At 26.4% G+C, this 24,499-nt stretch overlaps 2 protein-coding genes across 2 annotated transcripts in view; both read left to right on the top strand.

The window, feature by feature from the left end:
• The first annotated feature begins 127 nt into the window (after positions 1-127).
• Positions 128-12,004, top strand: LOC136971472 (uncharacterized). Its single transcript, XM_067265933.1, has 2 exons — positions 128-182; positions 10,524-12,004. The coding sequence occupies exon 2, from the start codon at positions 10,583-10,585 to the stop codon at positions 11,669-11,671; it is 1,089 nt and encodes a 362-aa protein (XP_067122034.1). The 5' UTR covers positions 128-182; positions 10,524-10,582; the 3' UTR covers positions 11,672-12,004.
• Positions 4,619-24,499, top strand: part of LOC136971471 (BUB3-interacting and GLEBS motif-containing protein ZNF207-like) — an 81,656-nt gene continuing 61,775 nt past the window's right edge. Inside the window, exon 1 of the mRNA XM_067265929.1 lies at positions 4,619-4,637. Coding sequence (XP_067122030.1) covers positions 4,634-4,637 — 4 coding nt within the window. The 5' untranslated portion in view covers positions 4,619-4,633. The remainder of the gene's footprint in view (positions 4,638-24,499) is intronic.

Here is a 24,499-nt window from a genome sequence, read left to right as displayed (position 1 = left end):
ATATGATGTACAGGGGCAATTCACTAGTAATTTGAGGTGGAGAGCATATATTTTAAATGAAATAAATTAAAAATTGCCCGGCATTGCGTCGATGTCACAATAAATAATTGTTCGTTTATTAGAGATGAAGTTTTTCTCGTTTTTAACTCAGATATTACTTTTGTCTTTTTAAAAGACTATTTGTAAATACTATTTTAATTCGGTTTTGAACATTATTTATTCATAATTGTCACTAATATTTATAATTCTATTAACTGTTACTTTCATGATTTTAGATTTTAAATTGATTAGACGGTTTGTTTTTGTTTACAATTTGGTTTCATTTTAAAATATTTTTGGGCGTTTTCATTATGGGTAAAAAAAATACCAAAAAAACAAATTATAATAAGCCCTATATATACATTATTAATATGGGATGACCTCTGAGTTCTTTCTGGGTCAGAAAGAAAAGAGGTTTTTTATGACAGTTAATAAATTAAATTATGGATATGTATAGAAATGTTAAGACAAGCGTTGGGATGGGTTATAGTGTTGCAAAAAGGGGATTTAGAGTGGATTTTGGAGTGTATCAAAGTTTAACTTTAAGCCCATATCCTTTTTATATTAATATTAGGTGAAGTATTGCAGGATGCAATGACAAAGGAGCTATGGTATATGCTATTTACAATTGATATTGTGTTTATTAATCAGATAGAAAGTAATTAAAGTTAAGCCAAAAAAAAGGATTAAAAGTCAATTTTCATATTTACAGCCAGATAATAAATTAGAGGTTGACAAATAGAATAAATGTAAGATGGATGGAAAGATTCAAACATAAATAAAATATAATATATAAATAAATTAATTAAATAATATAAATAAAATATATTTGTTTATATGTAAGTTTATATATATATAGACTTACATTTTATATATATATATATATATACATATATATAAAAGAACAAGTAGATAAAAAATCAACTGTATATAGTAGACTCTTTGGTATGATTATCAAAAAAGAAGTATAATATCTTAAATATCATATTTGTGAAGTTAATTAACAATTAAAAAGCAGAGAAAATAACATCATACAGCGAACCAAATTCGAGCTGAGTTCGAATCCTAATCGGTAGGTTCGAAATTATTTTGAGTGGGTGGACCAGGATATGTCCGCCCTGTCATTCATCATCCGATTGTCCTTATTGTGGATTAGTCGAAATTATAGTGGGTAGAAAAAAAACCATCGGCGTGCCCTCTAGGCAGAAGAATTAAAACTAAAAAATATTATTGGAATTTATACAGAATTCCTAAAAGAATGCAAATCTTATTCATGCACAAATTATCATAATGTACCAGTAACTAACTTTTAACATTTATTATGCACATCACGTTGGCTTATCCAATTTACAATGAATCACGTTAAATCCTGAATATTCTTTGCAATTATTTTTTTTCAAACTTTTATATTTTTTAAGAAAAAACTTATTGTTAAACCAAAAAATTGAAATCTTCTAATATACTTTTAAACTATGTGTTTTATCTAGATACAGAATTACCAGCAAAACTATTTGGCCTGAACCTTGAAAGGTCTTCAGAAATATAATATTAAAATAATATAAATTTTCTTTTGTCAAATGGTGAAAAAATTTGTTTAATTTATTTTGTCCATAAACTTTTTTTTACAGAGGACCCCACATTTGTGAGGTCTCATCTTACCTGTCACAGTTCAGGTCTCATCTCACCTGTCTTAATTTCCATAGTTTGAATTTGAAAAATAAATTCAAATCAAAATATTTTTAAATTAACACTTAATGCTACTGTTATTATTTTCCTCTTAGTCATTTGGTAATTAATCTTCAAACTTTCATAAAAATTCAAAAATAAATAAATAAATCCATTCATTACAGAAGTTTTTAATTAACGTTATTCTTGGCAAAGAATTTATAAATACAGTTATTTTCCTTTTTAAAATATATTATTTCCTACAATTTTTAATTTTATTAAATATCTATCAACGTCAAAATATTTTTCCTTGTAATTAATTTATTAATTCAATAATTACTAAACGATGAATATTATTTTTTATTTTTATATTTTAAAATAAAATTTTAATATTATTCGAAATATTTTTAATTACGCAAATTATTCATAATCTATTTAATAAAATTATTAATATATATTATTAAATTGTTGTTTTAAAACTTATTATAAATTTAAGCATTTATAATTTTATTTATAACATTTCTATGTAATATTATAGTTTATTATGGGGTGTCCTGTTGTTCTATAGCTCATATCGCTATTAAATCATGCATTATGATCAATTGCTCTAAGTCTTATGTCTATGTTTACATCAGTCACTTATATTATTAATATGTTTATTTTATATATACTGCATTCAATATGCAGCAAATATTAATTTGATATAATATATGAAATGAAAAACTTATAAATGTCATACAAGATTAACCTTATCATTAACTTTAAGGAAAAAGTAGGAAAAAAAATTATATATATATCATGGGAAGTGCAAATATCAGAATTCTTTTTTACACTCCTTTTCTCATAATTATACGTTTATTTTTCAAGAATAATTTCTAGTTAATTTTTTTATGCAATTATTTTGCCATACATTAATTGCATAGATAAAAAATCTTTTCCTAGAAGATATGTCGAAAGATGAGTTTTTATGTTATCGCATTTCTTCCAGGAAGATGAAGTAAAAAATATTATCTTTTACTTCACTTTTAAAAAATATTTTTATGTATATAGTTATTGTAAAATATAGATTAAAGTTAGAAAGTATTTTGTGTGATAAAATATGCTTTTAGCTGCTTTATCATCTTATGCAAAACACGATTATGCAATAAATAAATTCCTATTTTTATAATTTTAATATAAATTTTGATACATAATTTTTAAAATTATTAATTTATTAATTTATATTTTCATTTATAATAATACTAACTAGATCAATATTTCATTAAATGAATCTCAGCTTCATGTTATAATTAGTTATAGATTTCCTTAAGAACTTCTTAAGCTCAATTTTATGAAAGTTTGAAGATAAAATAAAAATTAAATATAAGCTTAATACAAATTTATTATCTTTATTATCAAGATCTTTCGAATAAAAAAAAATATATATATTATATATATATATATATATATATAATATATATATATATATATATATATATATATGATTTAAAATGAACAAAATTTAGATATTTAATGCAAAGCAAGTTAATATTTTTCATCATCATCTGGCAATTTCCGGGAAGTTCTACTTCAATTATAATAATTGATTCTGGTATTTATCGTATAGATTTTTAAAATTACCATCTGTCCAATCGTTTAATTTAGATTCGAACAAAAAATAAAGGAATTTTTAAATGTAAACCTAAATGCCCATACGTAATATTTTATGATAATTGCATGGTATTATCGAAAATTTAACCAGTGGCCTTAGCGGAATTATCTTGTCTGCAAAACAGGATCCATACTAGTCACGTGCCTGAAGCGCCAACGACCCTCTCTCGTTGAGATCGTGCAACGAACCAGTTGACAACGTTTGAGACAAGAAAGCATGTTTTTTCCTAGAAGAGCGTTTCGAGGGACAGACAAACTTTCGTGGCATGGAATCATGTCACGGTCACGGCCGTCTAAGCAAAAATGACCCTTGCACGGATCACACAATACTGTGCTTCGTGTCCGAGAGGAAGGTTAAAAGCAATACTAGGAACATTCGACCAGGTGGTAAAATTTCCTAGTATTTTCGGTTGATAAAAATCAAGAAAAAAATATAATATATTTTTTGTTCATATATCCTATTTTCTTAACATCTACTTTAAAAAGCTTCATTCAATAGAAATGTTTAAAGTTCAACAACCTAATAAGCTTCGATAATTTAAGGTCATATGGCACATTTATTATAATATTTCTAAGTTATCAGTCATAATAAATTGATATATATTTATCAAAATTGTAATTTATCTGTTCGTGCGACCATACATGCTACACCTTTGCAAGTAACAATAATCCTCTATAATCTCATCTAAAATTGTATAAACTCAATGTACTGTACGTTATAAGGGTGTGGTCGAATTAATACCTAGTTCATTATGAATTCAGAAAGTAACTCTGACATTTCTTCATGACTGGCAACACAAAAGTGCGATTAAATTTATATATACTATGAAGAATGATTCTCTTTTATATCCTTTAATTAATTATTAATTTCTCTATGTTCTTTGCATATTAAGTCACAAAAATTCACATAGATTTGGCTTATTTTATGACCTTTTTTTAAAAGTTGCACTTAATGTAATGGAGTTTAAAATAAGAGATAAAAAGAACATGAATTATCGATTAAAGCATCAACTATTTTTGAAGAATTGTTACGTTACAATTTCAAGAGGACGTTAGAGTTTCAATCGCATTATTTTCATATCTGTTAGTAGAAAGATAAAAATAAAATTCGCAGAAAAATGCATTTTTTTATTATATATAGGCCTATATATAAGAAGTTTCTTTGAAAAATCAATAATGTTTTTATTTTTAACAGCGTTAATTTTAATGTAATATATATGTGTTTTTTAATATATTTATGAATATTTTAAAAATATTTACAAGAATTTTTAACAATTAAATGAGTAAGTGTATTATTTTTTTCTATTTTTCATGATAAGAATTTTTTCTTAGAAAATAAACATAAATATTTTTCCTATATAAATATTAATTATACTAATTAAATATATAAATATTAATCTTATACCTTATAATTTATTAATTAATAAACATATATTTTTACATTGGACATCTTTATGCATTTTAAAAAAATAAAGGCATTTTCAGTCTCTTAATTTGGAAACAATAATTAAAATATATTTTAATTTTAATAAGTTGAAAATTAATTATTTCTCATTTTAAGTTGCAAATAATTATTTTCTATTTTAAAGGAAAAAAATTTAAAAACAAATAAATAAATTTTAAAAAGGAATTTATTTTTTAAAACTAGATTTATCTAAAATTAAAGATTATCAAGGAAAACAATGAATAAGTCAAAAGATAATTATAATTAAATACAAGTATATACATGTTTCTTACTTTTAAAACTTGAAAAAAATACTTTAAATTAAAAATAATTATTAGAATATAAAAATTTTGAACTTTCAAATAAACTCATTTTAAGTTATAATTTTTATTTTTATTTTTATTTAAATATTTTGATATTTTAAAATTCGTTTATTTATAGTTTTAATTTACATAATAGTTTAAAAATTTTATATTTGTTTATTTTATCAAACCAAAATTTTTCTTTATTTATTTTTTAAATTAAAAAATAAATAAAGAAAAATTTTAAATATTTAAATAAACTCATCTTAACTGTTATTTAAACTTATCATCAGTTGTAATTCCTATTATGATTAATTATCATTTGCAATTTTTGAATTACGAATATAATTAATCATATTTATGTAATTCATATGATAAGTAGTCATTGTTCGCATATTGTTCGAAGACTAAACAATTAAAACTTAATTTATATAATTAGTATATTTTTATTAAAAATAATTAAATTTACGAGCAGAAAAAAATTAAAACGTTTTCCAAAAAATTCAAAAACTTATAATTAATCGATATTTTATTTATTTTTAAATATTATAATAGTGTATTGTAATAGTACTATAATAATAATAATAATAATAATGGCATACAGTAATGGTACTGGTTGTGAGTTGTTTTTTTAAATGTGACAATTTTGAAAAATGTTTGCCACAATTAATACGACAGTTTTTATGATGGGAATTCGACGAAAATCTCCTCTGTCCAGTTAACAATTCTCCCAACTTCTCAACCAGATGGTCAGACGACCATGAACAACATTTTTCCTGGAATCTGACTTGCTGCGGGCGAATTTCTGCTTTGTTGTTGTCAATGTAGATGGTTCACGTAACCCTAATTAAGTCCACCTATCTGTGGAAAATATATAATGTTAAGTCTTTTATAGAAGATTAACTTGAATTCAATTTCAGAGGCCAGAAGCTAATTAAGATTCTAAAAACTTCCCCCTTTACAGGTAATTAAAACGTAATTCTTTGTACTATATACAAAGAATTTATTTCGCCATTTAAACCTATTATACAAAAATTTAATCCTTTTTAAAGAATTTGAAAGATACTTGACGTATACTTGAAGCGTTATTTGATTGAGATCATTGATAAATGTTATCTTATTAAAGAGAAAAATATTTATAAAAAAGTATTTTCGTAATTTGCATTAGTTAGCCTTGACGATCGGAGATGAAAGTAAAATATTAAAAAATAATGTAAAAAAGCAAGATGGATATATAAAGTATATATATATATATATAGCGTTACATCTAGATGAAATGATTAATAAAGTACGCTTGCCCAAGTTCTCAGGTTGCAAACTCGTTCAAGTTAACGCCTACGATTTAGTATTTGATTCTGGAACACATCTTCAACTTGTTTATATTTTTACTTTCGATTTTAAACAAATTACTTACTGATAATGACTCTTGAATAAATTGGATAAAATAACATTCTTCCTAATCTTATTTTCTTCCACAAAAATACACCAGTAGATATTTTATTTTTCACCTTTTTTTATTGCCAAATGAGTCTCGTATTTTCAATATATTCATGAAGCAAAAATTTACAAAAATACCTTACAAATTCCCCTTTATTCTAATGTTAATGCATTCATTCATAATTGTATACTACTTATATACTTTCTATATACTACTATATACTTTCTTATTATTATATACTACTATTTCTATATACTATTATTTCTATTATTATATACTACTATTTCTATATACTACTATATACTTTATATACTACTATATACTTTCTTATTATTTATTATTATTATTATTTTTTTTTAATCTCTTTGCCTTTCTAGAATGTTTAATCAAGACTGTTTACTATCATTCGATAGTCGATAGTAAGTTTATGTAGGCAGATTTAAAGAGTCTTATTTCTTCGTAGAATTGAATAAAAGATGTAATAAAATATCTTTTTATTCATTTGCGCTATTTTACTATATCTGTTAATTATAATGTAGCCTTATATAAAACCATTTAGAAAACTTTTTAGAATTATAAACACAGTAAATACTTTGAAGATATAAATGGAAATTAGAAAAAACAAATTTTATTTAAAATCCTTATGGATTTTCTGTTTTAAATTCAATTTTAAATTCTAATTTTATAATTTTATACTTCCAATTTCTAATCTCCTAATAAAATTCTAATTTTATTTAATTTTAAATTAATTTTATGTTTTAAATTACATTTTATCTAAAAAGCAAAAGCTTTATCAGTCAATATAGATAAAAACATCAACTTTAGCATTTAATTGTATAAAAAAAAAAGTTGTAATAATAATAGAATGAAATGAAAACATTACAAAATCAATTTTAAATTTGCCTAAAAATCGAATTTTATTTTATTGTTATAATTTTTTCCATGAATATTTTTTAAAAAAAACAATCTGAAATATATTAGATTCGACTTTTGCAATTTACTTCTAATTTTTTTCTTTTTTTACAAAAAAGAAAAAAAAATTAGTAATAGTTTCACATGAAAATTTAATTTATTTCAGAGAAATTTTTAGAACTTCCTCAATTTCGTAGTCTCAATACGTAGAAGTGATATAGAGAATGCTGCATGATTGCTCCAGTTTTTATCTAAAATAAATATAAAATAATAAAAATAAAATATTAACATTTCACATGAAAGTTTTTTTTGTAGATATATTATAATAGCTTTGCAATATGTTTTATATTTTTAATGATTTAAATATTATTTACCCAGGAAAATTTCTTTGAGGAAAAATTATAACGGAGATCACTTTCAATGGACAGGAAGATATGACGTCGTTAGTATCCTGTTGTTGATTGCTTCTCTACCGAGAATAGTTTAAATCCAACTAGAAATGTTATTCCGATATAATTACAAGGAAATCGTTGATGGGATACATACATAAAAACATGCATCGATCATAATTATTTATTTACACAGATATTAAATTGTAGAAGTTAAAAAATGAAATAAAATAAAATAAAAATGCAACGGTTGGTCGTTGTTTTTAATTTTAAATGCATTAATAATCGATGAATTAACTTAATTATGATTTTCTTAGAATAAATTGTAATTTATCATATTTTAATTTTGTTATTGTTATTATCTTATGTCCCTGGTTAAGAGGGGACTCTAATTGTTTAAGTGCAAATTATTTCAAAATTAATATAGTTATATGGATTTTAATTTCTTATAATAATTCATAATTTATTGTACTATAATTAATTTTGTTATAATTATTTTATAACACCTCCGGATAAAAGAGAGACCTTGATTGTTCTATTAAATGGATTTATTTAGAAATTAACATGGCCATTTCGATTTTTATTTATTTACTTTTTAAATAAATAAAAATCTTTATAGCAAAAATCTAAATAATTTTCTTTACTAATTTCATTGTTTACTTTTTACAACACTTCGTTTTAAGAGTATCCTTTTACGTCATTTATTTTCCCGGATTAGAAGCGTGCCAATTATGCAAAAATAAAAATTTCTTCTAAATTGTTTCATCAATAACCTAAAACTGCGTATAATTAAATAAACATTTATTCTTTAATTATAAATTATAGCGAAGTATTTTTTCATTAATGTCTACTCAATTAACAAATTGTGTAATTTTATTATTATTATTATTTTCGTGAATGAATTAAGAAGTATTAACGTTATGTAATGGGTCTATAGTATCAAAAACTGAAATTTCGATAGACGAAAGAGCAGGTGTTATCATCCAGGTGCTGGCAAATTCTGCATCTCCCTATTTTCTCCCCTGTATGTCTGGCTCCCTTATTGGCCCCTCGCGCATTGAAGGTGACCTTGTTCTACCAGCGGCTTTTCTCTACCCAAAAAATAAGATACCAAAACTGATTGTATTTTGCTATAAGCGATTAGATTATCAAATATATATAAAATCGATATTAAACGCGCAAACAGCGTTCTATAAATAACACTTCCAATATTCAACTTCCTAAAAATTCTTTTAAAAAAAATACTAGTGATATATTTTGTTTAAATATTTTATTTTAAAAAAAATTCTGCAATTATTAACTTGCCCGATTTTAATTTATATAATTTGTTGCATAAATTGTACTTTTTATTACAAATTATATAAGTAAATAAATAGAAAAACAATATTAAAAGCGCAAATAACGTTCTGTAAATTCTTTTAACGTTATCTCAATGTTTAACTTTTTAAAATTCTTTTAAAATATCAATAAATGTAAAAATTCATAAATATTTTTAAAAGAAAATATGAGAATAATAATCTTCTCCTTATTACTCAATAATGTTTTTCTTAAAAAGTTCAAAACAAATAGTAAATCTTTAAAAAAACATTAGGCGATAAAAATCTCTATTTTGATTGAATATTTTTATATTAATAATATATATAAAATTTAAAATTTTTTTTATTCATTTGTATCGATTTTCAATTATAATTTCTTGAATAATTCATAGGCTTTTTATTATAAACTGCACAAACAATAGCTACAAAATTAATGTTCAACGTTCAAACAACGCTCTTAACGTTTAATGTTCAAAATATTGATAGTATATTGTTTTGAATATTTTATATTAAAAAACATTGTGAGACTTTTAATTTTGTTATTTGTTTTATTTATTTTAAATTATATAATTTGTTGTAACTTATATCCCGTATCTGTTTTTTAATTATAGATTACATAAACAAATATTAAATCAATATTAAACGTTAAATATTCTATAAATAGAACTTTTAATATTATCTCAACGTTGGAAGTTTATAAAATTCTTAATATTTTTATATTTAAAAAATTCTAAAATTTTAAATTTTTTTTTTAAATTAATTTTTGTCGATTTTCAATTATACAGTTTAGGTTGTACTGTACAGTACATATATATACATTTTTTCTATTGTAAACTACATAAACAAATTCATTATGTCAATCCTGTAACTGTCACGAATGTTGCAATTTCACTGATTGAAAAAACGCGTGACCTTTCAAGCATTTACCGTAACTTATTAACGAAAATGGGATAGTTATAAAGAGGTCTTTATATATATATATATATATATATATATATTTCTCTTATTTAGTTTTTCTGGTTATTCGTGGTATCCATTCTCCCAATATTGTTCATTCATTTATCGAACAGGATTATTGACGTCACAAAATACACTTCTGGGAATTTTCCCGCGTATTTCTAATTCCAGTTTCCAATAGAGTATTTCTGGGAAAATATCCTTACATGCTTTTTTTTTCTTGTTTTTAAATTTTACATTCATATTTTTAACTCTACAATGATTTTTATAGGCCTATGCGTAATAATTAAAATTGTTATATAATAATTAAACTTAAAATGTTTATAAAAGAAATGTGTATTCTGATATTAATTAAAGTTTTAATTAGCATAGTTTCTGCAGATAATTACCGAGATGATTACAATCTCGTAGATTCTTCGAATTATGTGGAGGAAGAAAGTATAGACGAGAGTGGAAGCGCGCTTACAAAAATGGCTAGTAAATTGAATGATGTTCCGGGTCAGAATTCCGCGGAAGAAAAAACGGAAAATCGATTGCCATTAACGATTGAAGATAGTGGAATCATGAATATAAGAAGAAAGACCTCTGCTATGATATTTTATATCACTGTTAAGAATAAAGTCCGACATCCTGTTAAAGTAACAGTGGAGAGTGAAGGATGCTGCCTAAAATTAGAAGATGAAGTCGATTGTGAATCTATGGAATTAATTGGTGGAGAGATTAAAGAATTATACCCCATGGATATCGAAAATTTAACTCTTATATACCCCAATTTATATTTTCATGATCGGAATGGTAAATGTAGAATTTTAGTTTCTGCTGAAGGTGATAAAATTCATACAATTATAGAATTTAACACAATGCTAAGGAAAAATATACCTATACCTCGTTTTTTAGAAGGTTATCTTACGGATAAAGAAATAAAACAATGTTCGAGTATTGATGAAGATGCACTTGATGATTGCAAACCAGTTTCGTGTTTTATAAAATATAATGGAAAACGAAACTTCTTTAATCATACATCTCGTCGTTGCGAAAAAGTATTCGAATGTAATTTAGAAAATAACGATAAAGATTTGCCAAAAGTTGTATACGTTCCAGTGAGTAATAGATGTAAAAAATTAGGCACGCGATTATCGAAGGAAGATTTGAATCAGTTTAAAACCGGACATAGAAGTAAACCTTTATATGGAGTTCACGGTTATCCATTAAATGTTCAATGCCATAATGGTGATCCGACTTATACAGATGGATGGTGTAAATGTCATCCTGGATGGTCCAGTGCTCCTTTTGACTATGCAACTTTCAATCCGGATATTATGGTTTATCATATGTGCACAATATGGACAGGTACGGGACATATGTTCTCGGAAATCTATAGATATAATGCCAATACTATTATCATAATTTTGTTATCTACAGTTTTGATAATCATTTTTATAATACACGTGATAATATTTTCCAAGAAAATTAAAAGGAAAATTAAAACAATAAAAAATCGAATGAGTAATACAAATACAGAGATAAATTATAAACGTTTACAGGAAAATTATAATTAAAAAAGTCAACGTATATATTTACAAACATATACATATATATATTTTTTTTCTTTTATAATAAATGTATCTAATGTTTTAAAGAATTAAATTGAAGATAAAATGGAAGAAACAACAATTTTTTTCATTAATTTTAAAAGAACAAAGCTGTAATTTTCACGAATAGCGTGATTCTAACGATTGAAATTGCACGCGTGAGTCTATACAATAATAGAAACGTGAATGCATTTTTTTATTTTCCTTTGGCATTATAATTTTCCGGATATTCATTCACGGTTGCGTTTCGGAAATTCACTTGAAAAACCGTACAACGTCACCAATTGCAATTCTTGAGTTTTCCGCATTAGAATTTACATAATAATAATAATAATAATAATAATAGAAGTTGTATTTCTATTATCTAGTAAAGTTAATTTAATTGTAAAAAACATAATTTAATTTAAAATTAATTTCCTTCATAAACAATGCAATGGATATGGATGCCATCGATATCTCGTGTGTAAAGGCAATAATTTTCAAATTCTATTGTCTCTCTCGTTTCCTAGAAAAATGATTTTGATGATGCTTTTGAATTCTTTACGTAAATGATATATTATTTTAGAATCGAAATTTGATTATCTTCTTATTGACGGAACCGGAGACATAAATGGATATTTGATATCTCTGTCTATATAATCTCTTATGTTTAAAAAAAAAAAAAAAAAAAAAACTTAGTCACTACGAAAGAATTAATCTGTAGAAATTTGGTACTGATTATAAATAAATATTTTATCTGCGTTTATATAGAATTAAGTTCTTATATAAACTGTATTTACCCAATTCCTATATAGCATTGTTTATTTATAAACATCTTTTGAGTGTGAACGGGCAACTTTTAACTAGAAAAAGAAAAAATCACTAGCCAGTGAGGAAAAATAATGACCTACCAATAGACAGAAGGAACTGAAGACAGTTAACGGTTCATCGACTGTCACTAATGCCATTTGTCAAACACTATTCCCGTCACACGTCTCGGTATTTATTTTTTAGACTGCTGATCTTCCATTCAAAATAAATGATATGCTATTTTAGAGTCGAAATTTGATTTTCTTGTTATCAAAGGAACTGGAGACATAAAAAGATATTTGATATTCGTTCAACAAATAACCCTTTAACTATGTTTTTTAAACAGAAAGATTAAAATTAGTTGCATTTTAACTCCTTCTCCGAATTATAATTAAACATTATACATACAGTATTTATGTGAAATAAACTTTAGAAATTAATTAGTCAAATTCTCTAAATTGTTTTGCTTATTTTCTGTTTTCATAGAAAAGTTCTAATCTCAAAGGTCTTCCAAATAATCAACAATAATTTTTAATATAGTAAGTTATTCTTGTATGATATGACCACATAAACATTTGATACAGATTTTTTTAATTAAAAAAAAGAACGAGGTCAGTTAAGTCAACATTCTCATACCATTTAATGTAGAGCTACGTGATGTTGACAAGTGGTGTCTGGTCGGGACTTTGTGTGACTCATCACTCACTGCACAATCATGTATTGTTTATATTGTGACGTTTCGATCTATTTTCTCCGTAATTCATTGTAATATCGTAGTAAAGTGTATGAAATGTATTATCTCATATATAAATTTCTTTATCTATAAATAGAATTTATATAAAATTAAATTATATAATGCGCAAATAAAAATGTAAACATGACATCCGAACTAAAAGAATAGAACATAAATTACAAATATATGCATAAATAATTTTTATTTTTCTTCTCCAGTTTACTTTGTTTCTACTCATCTCCAAAGAAACATAACTGTTTGCAATTTCATAATTGCATTATACATAAAAAATATTCAACAGAAAAACTTGTAGTCGAAATAAATACTTGACAGACATTTAAAACATATAATTACAATGTAAAATATCGCTCTTCCTCGTTATTTATTCGTTTATAACTTTTCAAGTTATGACGTTACTTTATAGTATAAATACTGCAAATAATCTCTTCCGGGGATTATATCTTATAAAAATTTTTTATGATGTCACATAAAGGAATAATACGTCTATGTAGAATTTTTCATACCGGTTAATTTATGGGAAAAACCAATTTTGTAATACTGGGGCGGAGTTGATAAGAAAACCAATCTTGTTTTGATAATCAAGGTCACAGACCTAGTTGGCGATGAGCCAGGTGTGCTTTTTGAGGCCTATAGTAGAAAGCCTAGGCCTATCTATATTGAACCATTAAAGTTGCAAATACATTCATTCGGTAAAGAGGGGACGAAGACGATATTGATCGATGTTTCGAAGAGGCAGGAAGGCACTTTTCCAAGCGTACCATCTTCCGTGCCATGGCAGTCATGAGCTGGAATCCGAATTTACAGAGACTACCAATTTGACTTGGTAATAGGTCTGTATATGTGCAGCGAACGGCCAGCCTGCTTGCACCAGCTGAAATCCGAATAGGGCATTCTCGTTGTACATGACACTTTTAAATCGACTCCGATCACCTGACGTTAGGAATTAATATCGACCGCTAACTCAACCCGTATACAATAACTTAAAAGTGTCTCGAACATCCAGATTTTCAAATCTGTAACGAACACAAGGAATGGTAATAAAATGCTCGTAATCCCCATCGTCATGTCAATGTAGATAGGGATATTCCCTGAGATATGCTACTAAAGTTTGAGGGAGACCTAACCTCCTCAGTACTACTTCACTGATCCAATCCGTGTGCGAGTGTAGCCTTCCATTTACTACTAAGCGGCAGAGATGTTTCAGAGACAACACGGAGTGATAGAGTGGCCTACTTAGGCATATAGGTAAGTCCCGGCGCCCTGTATTATCCAACCAAACACACGTAGCACCTTTAGACGATTTGCTAAGTCGAACGTAATATTCAACTAGTTGCACCACACAATCGAAAACTGGCATAAATCCTGCAATGCTCTCTTCGGAATCTAAACGAAATTGACCATCGGTATAATGTATCCTAACACTAGTAGGTCCTCTTTCCGTGTTCACACTGAGAGAAAACAGAAAATCCGAGTCAGAACTTTCTCTTACAAGAAACGTCCCGATGGCAGTATCTTGCAACAGTTCCGTAGCTTGCCTCCACGATAATCCCCCGTAGTAATAACCGGTCGTTTGCAATACCTGTAGAGTCTTCTGAATTCGATGATAATCTGCGATTGACGAATTATTCATCTCAAATATCCCAGGCTTCAGGGGATATTCGTGCCCCCTCTGCCGACACTTGGCCTTTAAGGCCTTTATATTTGGCTGCAAAAATGTTATATCGAACTTCGGATTGAGCAGCAGATTGTGGAAGACGGCGTCTACGCCTCTAAACAAAGTCAACATACCGTCACACAACTATTAACTCGATGCCGGTGCACACATACACATAGAAGAGTCGGGTCAACAACCTACGTCGACCGATCGTCCGGAGTGGCAGATCAGAAACTAATTTATGAAATCGACGAATCTATGAAATATACGTTACGTCAGAAACATTAATCGGAACGTAAACTAGAAATCGATTATTAAACGACCAATCGTTACTATTTATCTACTCGTAAAATCGGGTAACACTCACCTATTGCTTTTAATGGATGACGGAAGCGCGGGCCAACTTTTAACAAATGAATATATATATTTAAAAAATATTAAACACAAGAGCACTTTAATTTATTAGGCTTAGGTCGGATATAGGAGAGTACGATAGCACTTGTAGCCTTTAGAGCTAGCTGTCTTACATCTACGTATGTTGAAACGATCCATACAGGGCCCCTCGCTGTATACTACTACTAAGAATCGACTGCTCTAGTGTATTCCAAGAATTTCCTACGAGTTCATTTTCGTTTAGAGAGAAAACGCTGGCTGGTTCGTCTTTTCTGGTGAATTGTGCCTCTTCACGAGCATGCGCTATTACGCCACGCGCACGCTCGTTATCCCTCCGACCCGTAAGATTTAAAACCGCCCATATGCTCGTGACGTCACTCAACTCTATTCTTATTGGCTATTGTCGATAAAAATGTCGCTGACCGGATTTAAACGAGATCCATGCTTTTTTTATTTCTATTTTTATTTTTTTGCAAATTTTGATGAGGTTTTTGATTAAATCTGATATAATTCGTATTTGCATTTTCAATCACTTTTTTTGTTTTAATTTTTATTTAAAGATTATATGTAATTTAGTTTTTTTTCATTTTTTTGAATCATTAATTGAGATAACTTAAAATTAAATAAATTAGTACAAATAATATAAATATATATTTTTTATTTTATTTTTTCTCATGCATCGCATAATTTAACGATCATATTAATCTATTTATTCATGCATTTATTGTTTTTCACATGGCCTAATTTTTACCTGTATATATTTGAACGAGTTGTTTTGAAAGATTTTTTTACTAAGAAAAAGTACAAACGATATTTTTTCCTGTTATTACTTAATTTGTAAGCGTTTATGAGACTAGATAATGAAATATACTGTATTATCGAGAAGTAAACTTGTAATGTTTGAAGCACTAAAACAATTTTTTCGCTTCGTATTTGATCATTCGATCAACCTTGAATATATTTTCGGTAGGTGTATGTTATCTTCTTTGAAAATCGAACCGAAAATGTCAAGGTAAAGAGAGATAATAGCCCACGCCTAACTTCGAAATTCATATTATTTTCTTAAAAACCTTTTATCTTCTTTTCTTTATTTTTATAATCACACTCACACAAAAAAATGCTATTAATATACAGAAAAAAATGATCAAAAAATAATTCAGCAAACTATAAAAATTTCCTGATTACATTTTTGTGAAATTACATAGAAACATTTAATGTAACGAAATAGGACACTTCCGGCTAACGACATCTAGGAATGATAATTTATATTATTTATGTAAATTATTTTTTTATTATATAAAAATACAAGTTTTAATTACGTACTTTTTTAGTATTATAATTCTTATATACTCTAAATGCTATTTTTATTATTATTCATTATAATTTTTATTATATTTAATTTAATTTTAATAGTTGCATGCTCTTGTGAATATTTAATTAGTGCATGAGAAAACTTAATTGGAGGAGATCAAAGCAAATAAAATACAAATCTTCACATCAGAGCCAGATTTAGGCTTGTTAAGGTTCTGAGTTATAAAAATATAAGTAGTCTTTCTAATAATAAATTTAATAGAATAAGGCCCTAAGTTATAGCTTTGTAGCGTGTGGCAATAGCCTGTTCAGCCTACATGTAAACCCTGCCTTGATTCACGTGAAGAGATGTATATGCAATTATAATGTATTGGAAATTAGTAAAATGTCGACACAAATTTCTGCAAATTTAATATAATTTTCGCTTCACTTGAACGTCAGATCAATTTTAAAAGTTCACTTCGTTCTAATTTAATTTTCAGGATATCCGGTCGACTGCATGTTTCGAGATCATTACTAGAAATTTCGAATATAAATTTCTCTCTTATCTCTAAGTTGATAGATATTTCTTAAGGCTCAATCATTAGAAAAAGAATAAAGGGTTATTTTATATAAAGTAATAAATAAATAAGAAACATCAGATAAGAATGATTCCGAGAAACTGAATAAGTAAACAAATTTAGAGTGAGTGTACATGACCTTTAAATTATCGAATAATAAACGTATGTTTTTCATCCCATAATGTTTAATTTTTCAAAATTAATAAAATATTTATGTATATATTTATATGAAAATTAAAATGGAATGCTCTTTATTCGTTTTTGTTTACAAATCTAAGTATAACATTTAAAAAACTGAAAAAAACGGGCATGCATTGTCTATTGGAACAGCCGATTTTGACATTTCCAAATAGTCATATTTATCGATAAATTATTGCAAAATTTTATTTCATATTGAGTCAGATGTCTTCTAATTATTATGTTGATAGATAACTTTTAAAAAGTTTATATATAGATTATAAAAGCCACATTAAACAATACTATAATTAAAAAGGTAATAAAATTTTAAAAGGTTTCAGATAACCACAAAAAAGAATAAAATATATCGAGCTTAAATTCGTTGCATAACTTATATATTGAATATATTTTCCTTCTCAGTAGAAACTTTCAAAGAAAGCAGTTTTTCGTATTAACTCATTCTGTTGTATTGGTTAATTAAGATATAACTTACTCTAGAGTGCATCAATGCAATAGCGCCGGCAGGATATTTCAGCGGTGCGATGATGTACAATGAAATGATTAATTCAACGAAGTGAGTAAAATTAATTACAGTGAAGTATTAAGTAATTACGCGTAATTAACGAAACTTTTCAAGTCGGTAAAGATTCTCATGTTTTATGTCAAAAATTACAGTCCATGACAATAATAATTTTCACTATTTTGAGCTAGAGATACAAATACACCTCTTTGCACTCTCTTCCCATCGCTCTTGCATCCAGTTGCAAACAATTAAGTAAGCAAGCCAGTGACGAAATCCGTTTTATAGAAAAGGACTACCAATACGTCAGCTTAAATGGATGCACCCAGAAACGAATCTTATAATAAAGATTTCTAGTAGTTTATGTAGTCCTCAACAAATTTTCTTATAAATAAAGTATAAAATATTGTTAATATTATTATACTTTGACGACTGTGCTTATGTAATAATAATAACCTTCAAAGCCTATTTATACTTGAGAATTACTTTTCCTTCTTTGATTCGTGTATAGACCGTAGGTCTATGCTATTTTTAAAGATATTTATCTGGTTTTGGTCTAAAGTCATAAAATCATATTGCATTAAATTTTTAAAGAAACGTTTTCGAAAAAGATTTCGAAAATTCGACAAAGATTTCGTGAATTTTAATTACAGGAGTGTAAAGTTGAACGGTTTAAATAATCTCAAGTAAGCCAATAATTTTCGAATATAAATTATGTTATTTACGTTTGAAATTATATAATTTTTAAAATTAAAATGATAATTCCTTAGAAGTTTTTTTAAAGGCTCTAAATTTGAGAATGACTCGTAAGTTTTCAGAAATTCTTTTTGATGCGTTGTGGTTATTTGGCAATATTTATATTATTGAAATGTTTTTCCTATATTGAAATTAATGAAATTCAAACCGAGAAATCAGCTTAAAACTTTTCTTTTCAGGTCGACGTGTTATTTGTTTTATCGGTGATTTTCAGATGTTTTTCATCGGCAATATAGTGTTTTCTAATGTATGATTTTTTTGATAGGCCTACATTATCGCGATTTTTTACAACATTGCTAATTATATATATATATATATATTATATATATATATATATATAATTAGCAATGTTGTAAAAAATCGCGATAATATATATATATATATATATATTGTATATATAAAGTGTAACTTTGATAATATATATATAGGTCTACATATAATCGTTATACACAACAGGAGCGCGATAATTCAGTATGGGAAAGTACAAAAAGCATAGAAATGTTTAACTATTTTTTAGTTTAATTTTTCAGATTCAAAAAGATAAACGTTAGCAAAAACTTTAGTTATCTTTTATTCGTAACGGAAATTCAAACAATAAAGGTGGTTTTTTTAATATTTACTTTTTACTAAATCCTTTTGCTTAAATTTATATCATAATTTTGAATTATCTCTAAATTATCTCTACGTAAATAATGAAATCGCTTATGTAACGATTTTTTTCGATGATATAAAAGTATTATCATTATTATCGGGAATGTCATTATAGTCTAATTTCAGAATTCCTAGTGGCGGAAACGAGTTGTGTTCTTACGAATTATTTAATAAAGCTTTATTTAATTAAATGAAAATTATAATAAATACACTTCAATTATACAAAATTTAAAATATAATAAATTATATTACAAATTGTGTAAAAATTTCTTAATAAATGATTCTCAAGGAGATTTTCAAAGCTCAAATAAAGTGTGAAAGTAATCTCGAGTTTTCAGAAATTCTCTTTTGAAATACTATTACAGTACTTGATGATGCAACAAAAAATCTTTCAACTTAGCTTTCCTGCAATATTTGATGAATAAACCTGAATATCATCATTGTATTGTGTATTTTTATCATTGTAACTATTGATTAATATTTGTTCGGGATTAATTCGGGCTGAACAACGAGGAAAATTCGGGAAAAGCAAGAAGAAAAAAGATATTTTTTGTTTTTGCTAACCTTTTTATTTTCTCTGTCTTATCTGGATCAGAGAAAGTAAAAAGGTTAACAAATTACCAGTAACAGCAAATTAAAAAAAAAAAATTGTGTAAAATTTCGAGCAAATTAATTCCTTTTGCTTCCTTAATTAAAGTGTCCTTATAGGCCCATGTTATTTCGCTTTTGTTTAGCTCGTATTGTTTTAAATTATACTGTGAGACCTATTCGAAAATTATTTATAACATTAGAACAGGAAAGACAGAAGTTTTTCAAGGTTAATTTTTTATATACTTTCACCATTGTCCCTGGTTGATCTTTGGTAGATGAGTCAAAGAATATCTGATATCTGATATCAGCATCTGTTTTGATATGTCAATGATAGTCTGTCTTCACTGCTACTGGTTTTGTTTGCGTAAGTTATATTATTTAAAATGTTGTAAGCAGAAGATTCATCTCAGAAAAAATTATTGAAATCTACTTTTCGTCAATATTTTTAATATTAAATTTAATTCTTCTTAATATCAGCAGAACAATAAGACTAATTGAAATGAAGTAGATACGGTATTAATATTGATGGCGGAATATTGCTAAAAATGTTTTCTTTTTGTTTTTTTTTTCTTTTACAAATAAGTAAAAGAAAAAAAAACTTTGTTATTTGATTGAAGAAACTCAAATGACCTTCTTTAATGAAGAATGTTTATAGTGAGTGTAATTATTCTTATTCGAGGTAATTGCTATTTACAATTTCTAAATAGCAGTTATCAGTAACAAGAAAACTGAGAATTATATTTTCTATGAACAATCCAACGATTCTATATGATAACAATTATCGGAATCTAATATATTACTCATACGAAAAATTAAATCCGCATGATTTTTCAATGACTAATAATTGATATGTCGGTTTATTTGATGTTTTATCAATATTTTATTCAGAATTGGATTGGATTTTTCTTTATGGGATCAGAGTAACTTTTGCTCATTACAGGAAGACTTAATTCTCTTTCCTGTAGTTTGTGATTTACAAAACAAATTATAAATAGAATTACAGTAAAATCAAGATTTAACGGACAAAATTTCCAGATCCGTATGTCGTATCTGAAAAATTAACACCCTGTTAGTTTTAAAATTATGGTGAGTACATAAGCAATAATACATATAGAAAACTTATCTGTGAAATTAGGCCTAAACTACATAACTTACGCATTTTGTTTTAATTGCACAAACGTATATACATAAGTAAAAACAGATAAACTAAGCAGTTTGTCAATTTTTTAAAACACATTCGGAAAACCTACTTTGTTAAATAATGGACTTTCGGCTTTAGCGGACACTCCTTCGCCCGAATTCGTCCTTTAAATGAAGGTTTTACTGTATAAGAATTTTATCCTAGGTTAATTAAATTTTCCTTATCTTGTTAGTGTTACAGTAAATCTTTTCATTGTTTACTCTTTCTCTTCTAAAGAAAGAGCCTTTTTCATATCTAACATAAAATCGGCCATGTCCACAGAAGGACGGCCGTTGATGAGAAAGAATATTCATGTCAAACCATTCATGAAAACTGCTGAGCTGATCTGATTTCAAACCTGGTCTTTCAGGGAGGCACGCTGATTTTTGACCGAGGATCTTTGATGGAGGATCAGAGGCTGGATGACCGAAGTAAAATTTTTAACTCTCTATCATCCGGTTAAAAAATCTGGCAGGGTGGGATGACAATATTTCAATAACATTAATGTAGCAATATCAAGATATTTTTAAAGAGAGAGACTTTAGTCACTTACCTTTTTGTGGTTTTCAGTATATTAAAAATAGATTTTAAAATATATTTTTAAATAATAAAATTTGAAAAAAAATAGTTTTTTTTTTTTAAAAAAAATTTAGGCTAACAGAATAATTTGTAACAAATGTTTTTGAGGTCCCGTAAATTTAAATCAAACCTTGACCTCGTTGCTTTCCTAAAATAGGGCCAAGTGATAAATATTAATAGTCTATTATTGTACTGTATTTAACTATCAACGTTTTCATTTTATTTAAAAAATTTAATAAAACTTATTGACGTAGTTATTTTAAATTTTTTGGTTTTTTCTTTTTGACTTCCTTCATTATTTGAATTTAAAGTTTTTCATATTAAATATTATATAATGAAAGTACAATATTCTTATTTAATTGCGTTACTAAGTTTAATACTTATAACTTCATAATACTTAGGATATTGTCAATTTTAAATTGAGCCACCACTGTCCGAATAGATAAAATCACTGAATACCTCGCATGCAACGGCCGCGTAAAATTTCCCACGTTTTTTTTTTTTTTTTTGACGTGTCTAACACCTAAATAGGGTAGGCTAGTTTCCCATAGAAAGTCCTTCCGCGAGGCATTCCCTGACGGCGGATCGCTCATATGTTGCGTTACCTTATCCCATTAATACAATACAATCCAATTCCATCCAATTTAAAATTACTACGGGTACTACTACTAATAATAATAACATAGAATTACACATAACTATAGTAATTTGATAAGTTAAAATGTTATATTTTTAAAAAGTAAAAGTTAAAACATTTAAAAACTTCTTAAAATAACAACGAAATATCCTTCTCTGTCTTTAAAATATTTGTAAAATTTAAATAAATTAAAAAAATTTGTTTAAATTTTACAAATATTTTTTATATAGTAATTTGGTTGACCAAATAAATTTTTAAGTAACCAATTTAAATACTTAAATGTCGAAATGCTTAAACAAATATGAATTGTCTAATAATATTGAAATATTTATAAATAAGTGTAAGCTTACAGATATAGCCTATGTGTGAATCATTTAAATATTGTTGGTATTATTTAAGGAATTTTCTGTTTTATTAACATGCAAGTTTTATGTTAGAAATATTTCTTTTGCATATATCAACTTCTATCAAAATATATATTATATAAATAATTATGTATTGCCTGAAATTGCTGTATAAAGAAATTCATTAAATGAATTTCTTACTAGCAAAACCATTTGGTTTATGCCTCGTATTTACGAGACCCCAAAAAACTAGTTATAAATTATTTATTCAATTACTTTTCTTCTATATTAATTAAAGAAAAAAATCTTTATTTTTTGTGTAACTTATTTTCAGAAAATGCTACGCTATAATTTTTTACCTCTGTTTTATTTTCTTTAATTTATTGTAAATCATAAAAAAGCAATGGGTCGATGGCCTGACCTTCACTCGACTTACCGGAGCTCGAGAGAAGATCAGGATTGTATTAAATATATATAAAACTGTTCAATAAATATGTAGTTAAAAAAAATCCACAAGGTTACAAGCAATTGTAAAATTAAACCTAATGATAGAGTTACATATCGATAGAAGAAAAGGAAAAGAAATCATGGAGAAATTTAAGAAATTTGTAGAAAAAAATACACTTGTCATAGGTTCAAAAATATGGAGATTCTTTTGTAATTGGAAGACCACATTTCATTCCAGAAGAATGTCATAAGGCTGAATGTTGTACACCATATAGCAAGTTGTGTACATTTAATATATAGGCACCAAAAATACGCATAAATTGCATTTGAATAGATGTCTTTACTGAAAAAAAAAGAACAGAAAACATTTTTGTAATACGAAATGTAAATTAAACTTATGCTATTTTACTGATATATTATCAAGTCTACTAGAAGTCATAAATGGCCATGTTCGGTCTGAAGGATTCGGCTTTCCGGTCTATAATCTTGATGTATTTGTTACCAATATCAGGTAAAAGCAGAAATTAAAGCAATCTCTAATCAATACATTTAGTGTAATTTATTGTCGCGGATATGAGTACATTGTAAAGATGGCAGTTATAAGCTGGAATGCACCGTTATTATTTCAGTTCAATGAAGACGGTATTGCATCATATTGCATCATTAATAATTGCAAAATTAAAAACAAAAAAAAAAATTGAAAATGTGAAAAATGTACAAAATTTGTTTTTATAAAATGAGAGTTTATAAAGATGAACATAACGTAGTGCTTACAGAAATTATATACATAAGTTGATATCAATTTTATGAATAAAGCGTTCTTTTTAAGATTTATGATAATGAATTATATAGTAAAAGTAATGTAAAATACCATATAAATATGCGATGAAGAAATAGTTAAATAGGCTACGTAACATTATAAATATCACGACTCACTAAATTACCTTTAGAAACAAGAACTGTAGGTATTACTCATTGCCTGTAGTTATGAAGGTAATCCTCAAATTTGAAGCCTCTTAAAACTGCAAAAGCACGATTTCTTCAAATATTTCTTGGAATTCGATTTATGCCTAGATTTATGCCTAGATTTATGCTATAATTAATCAAATCTGCTGCGTCACAGTTTTGCATCACAATGCTCATTTCATATAAGCAACAATGTGAAAAATCTACTTAAAAGATAAAAAGTTGATTTATCAATTATGGAGATATGTGACTATGGAATATTCCATTTAATACTTGAATCGCTTATTAATTATTCTTTTAATGATCTTTTTATGTTTTGGAAACAATTTCGATTTCTTAAAAGCATTAATAAAGGGCGTATAAACTAAAAATCTGGAATATGAAAATGAATTCATTCTGGAAGTTGTGGTGTAACGAAATGGCAATGCACATAAAATACATTCAAGAAAACATAATAGACCAGTCTTGTCATAGCGTCAACAAATT

This window comes from Centruroides vittatus, unplaced genomic scaffold (genome assembly GCF_030686945.1).
Source record: "Centruroides vittatus isolate TY-2023 unplaced genomic scaffold, ASM3068694v2 contig_2565, whole genome shotgun sequence".
Lineage (NCBI taxonomy): Eukaryota > Metazoa > Arthropoda > Arachnida > Scorpiones > Buthidae > Centruroides > Centruroides vittatus.
The sequence above is the reverse complement of the archived record's forward strand: the minus strand, read 5'-3'. Positions and strand labels throughout refer to the sequence as shown.

Coding starts and splice junctions, on each gene's coding strand:
- LOC136971472 (XM_067265933.1), top strand. CDS start 10,583: ATGGCTAGTAAATTGAATGATGTTCCGGGTCAGAATTCCGCGGAAGAA.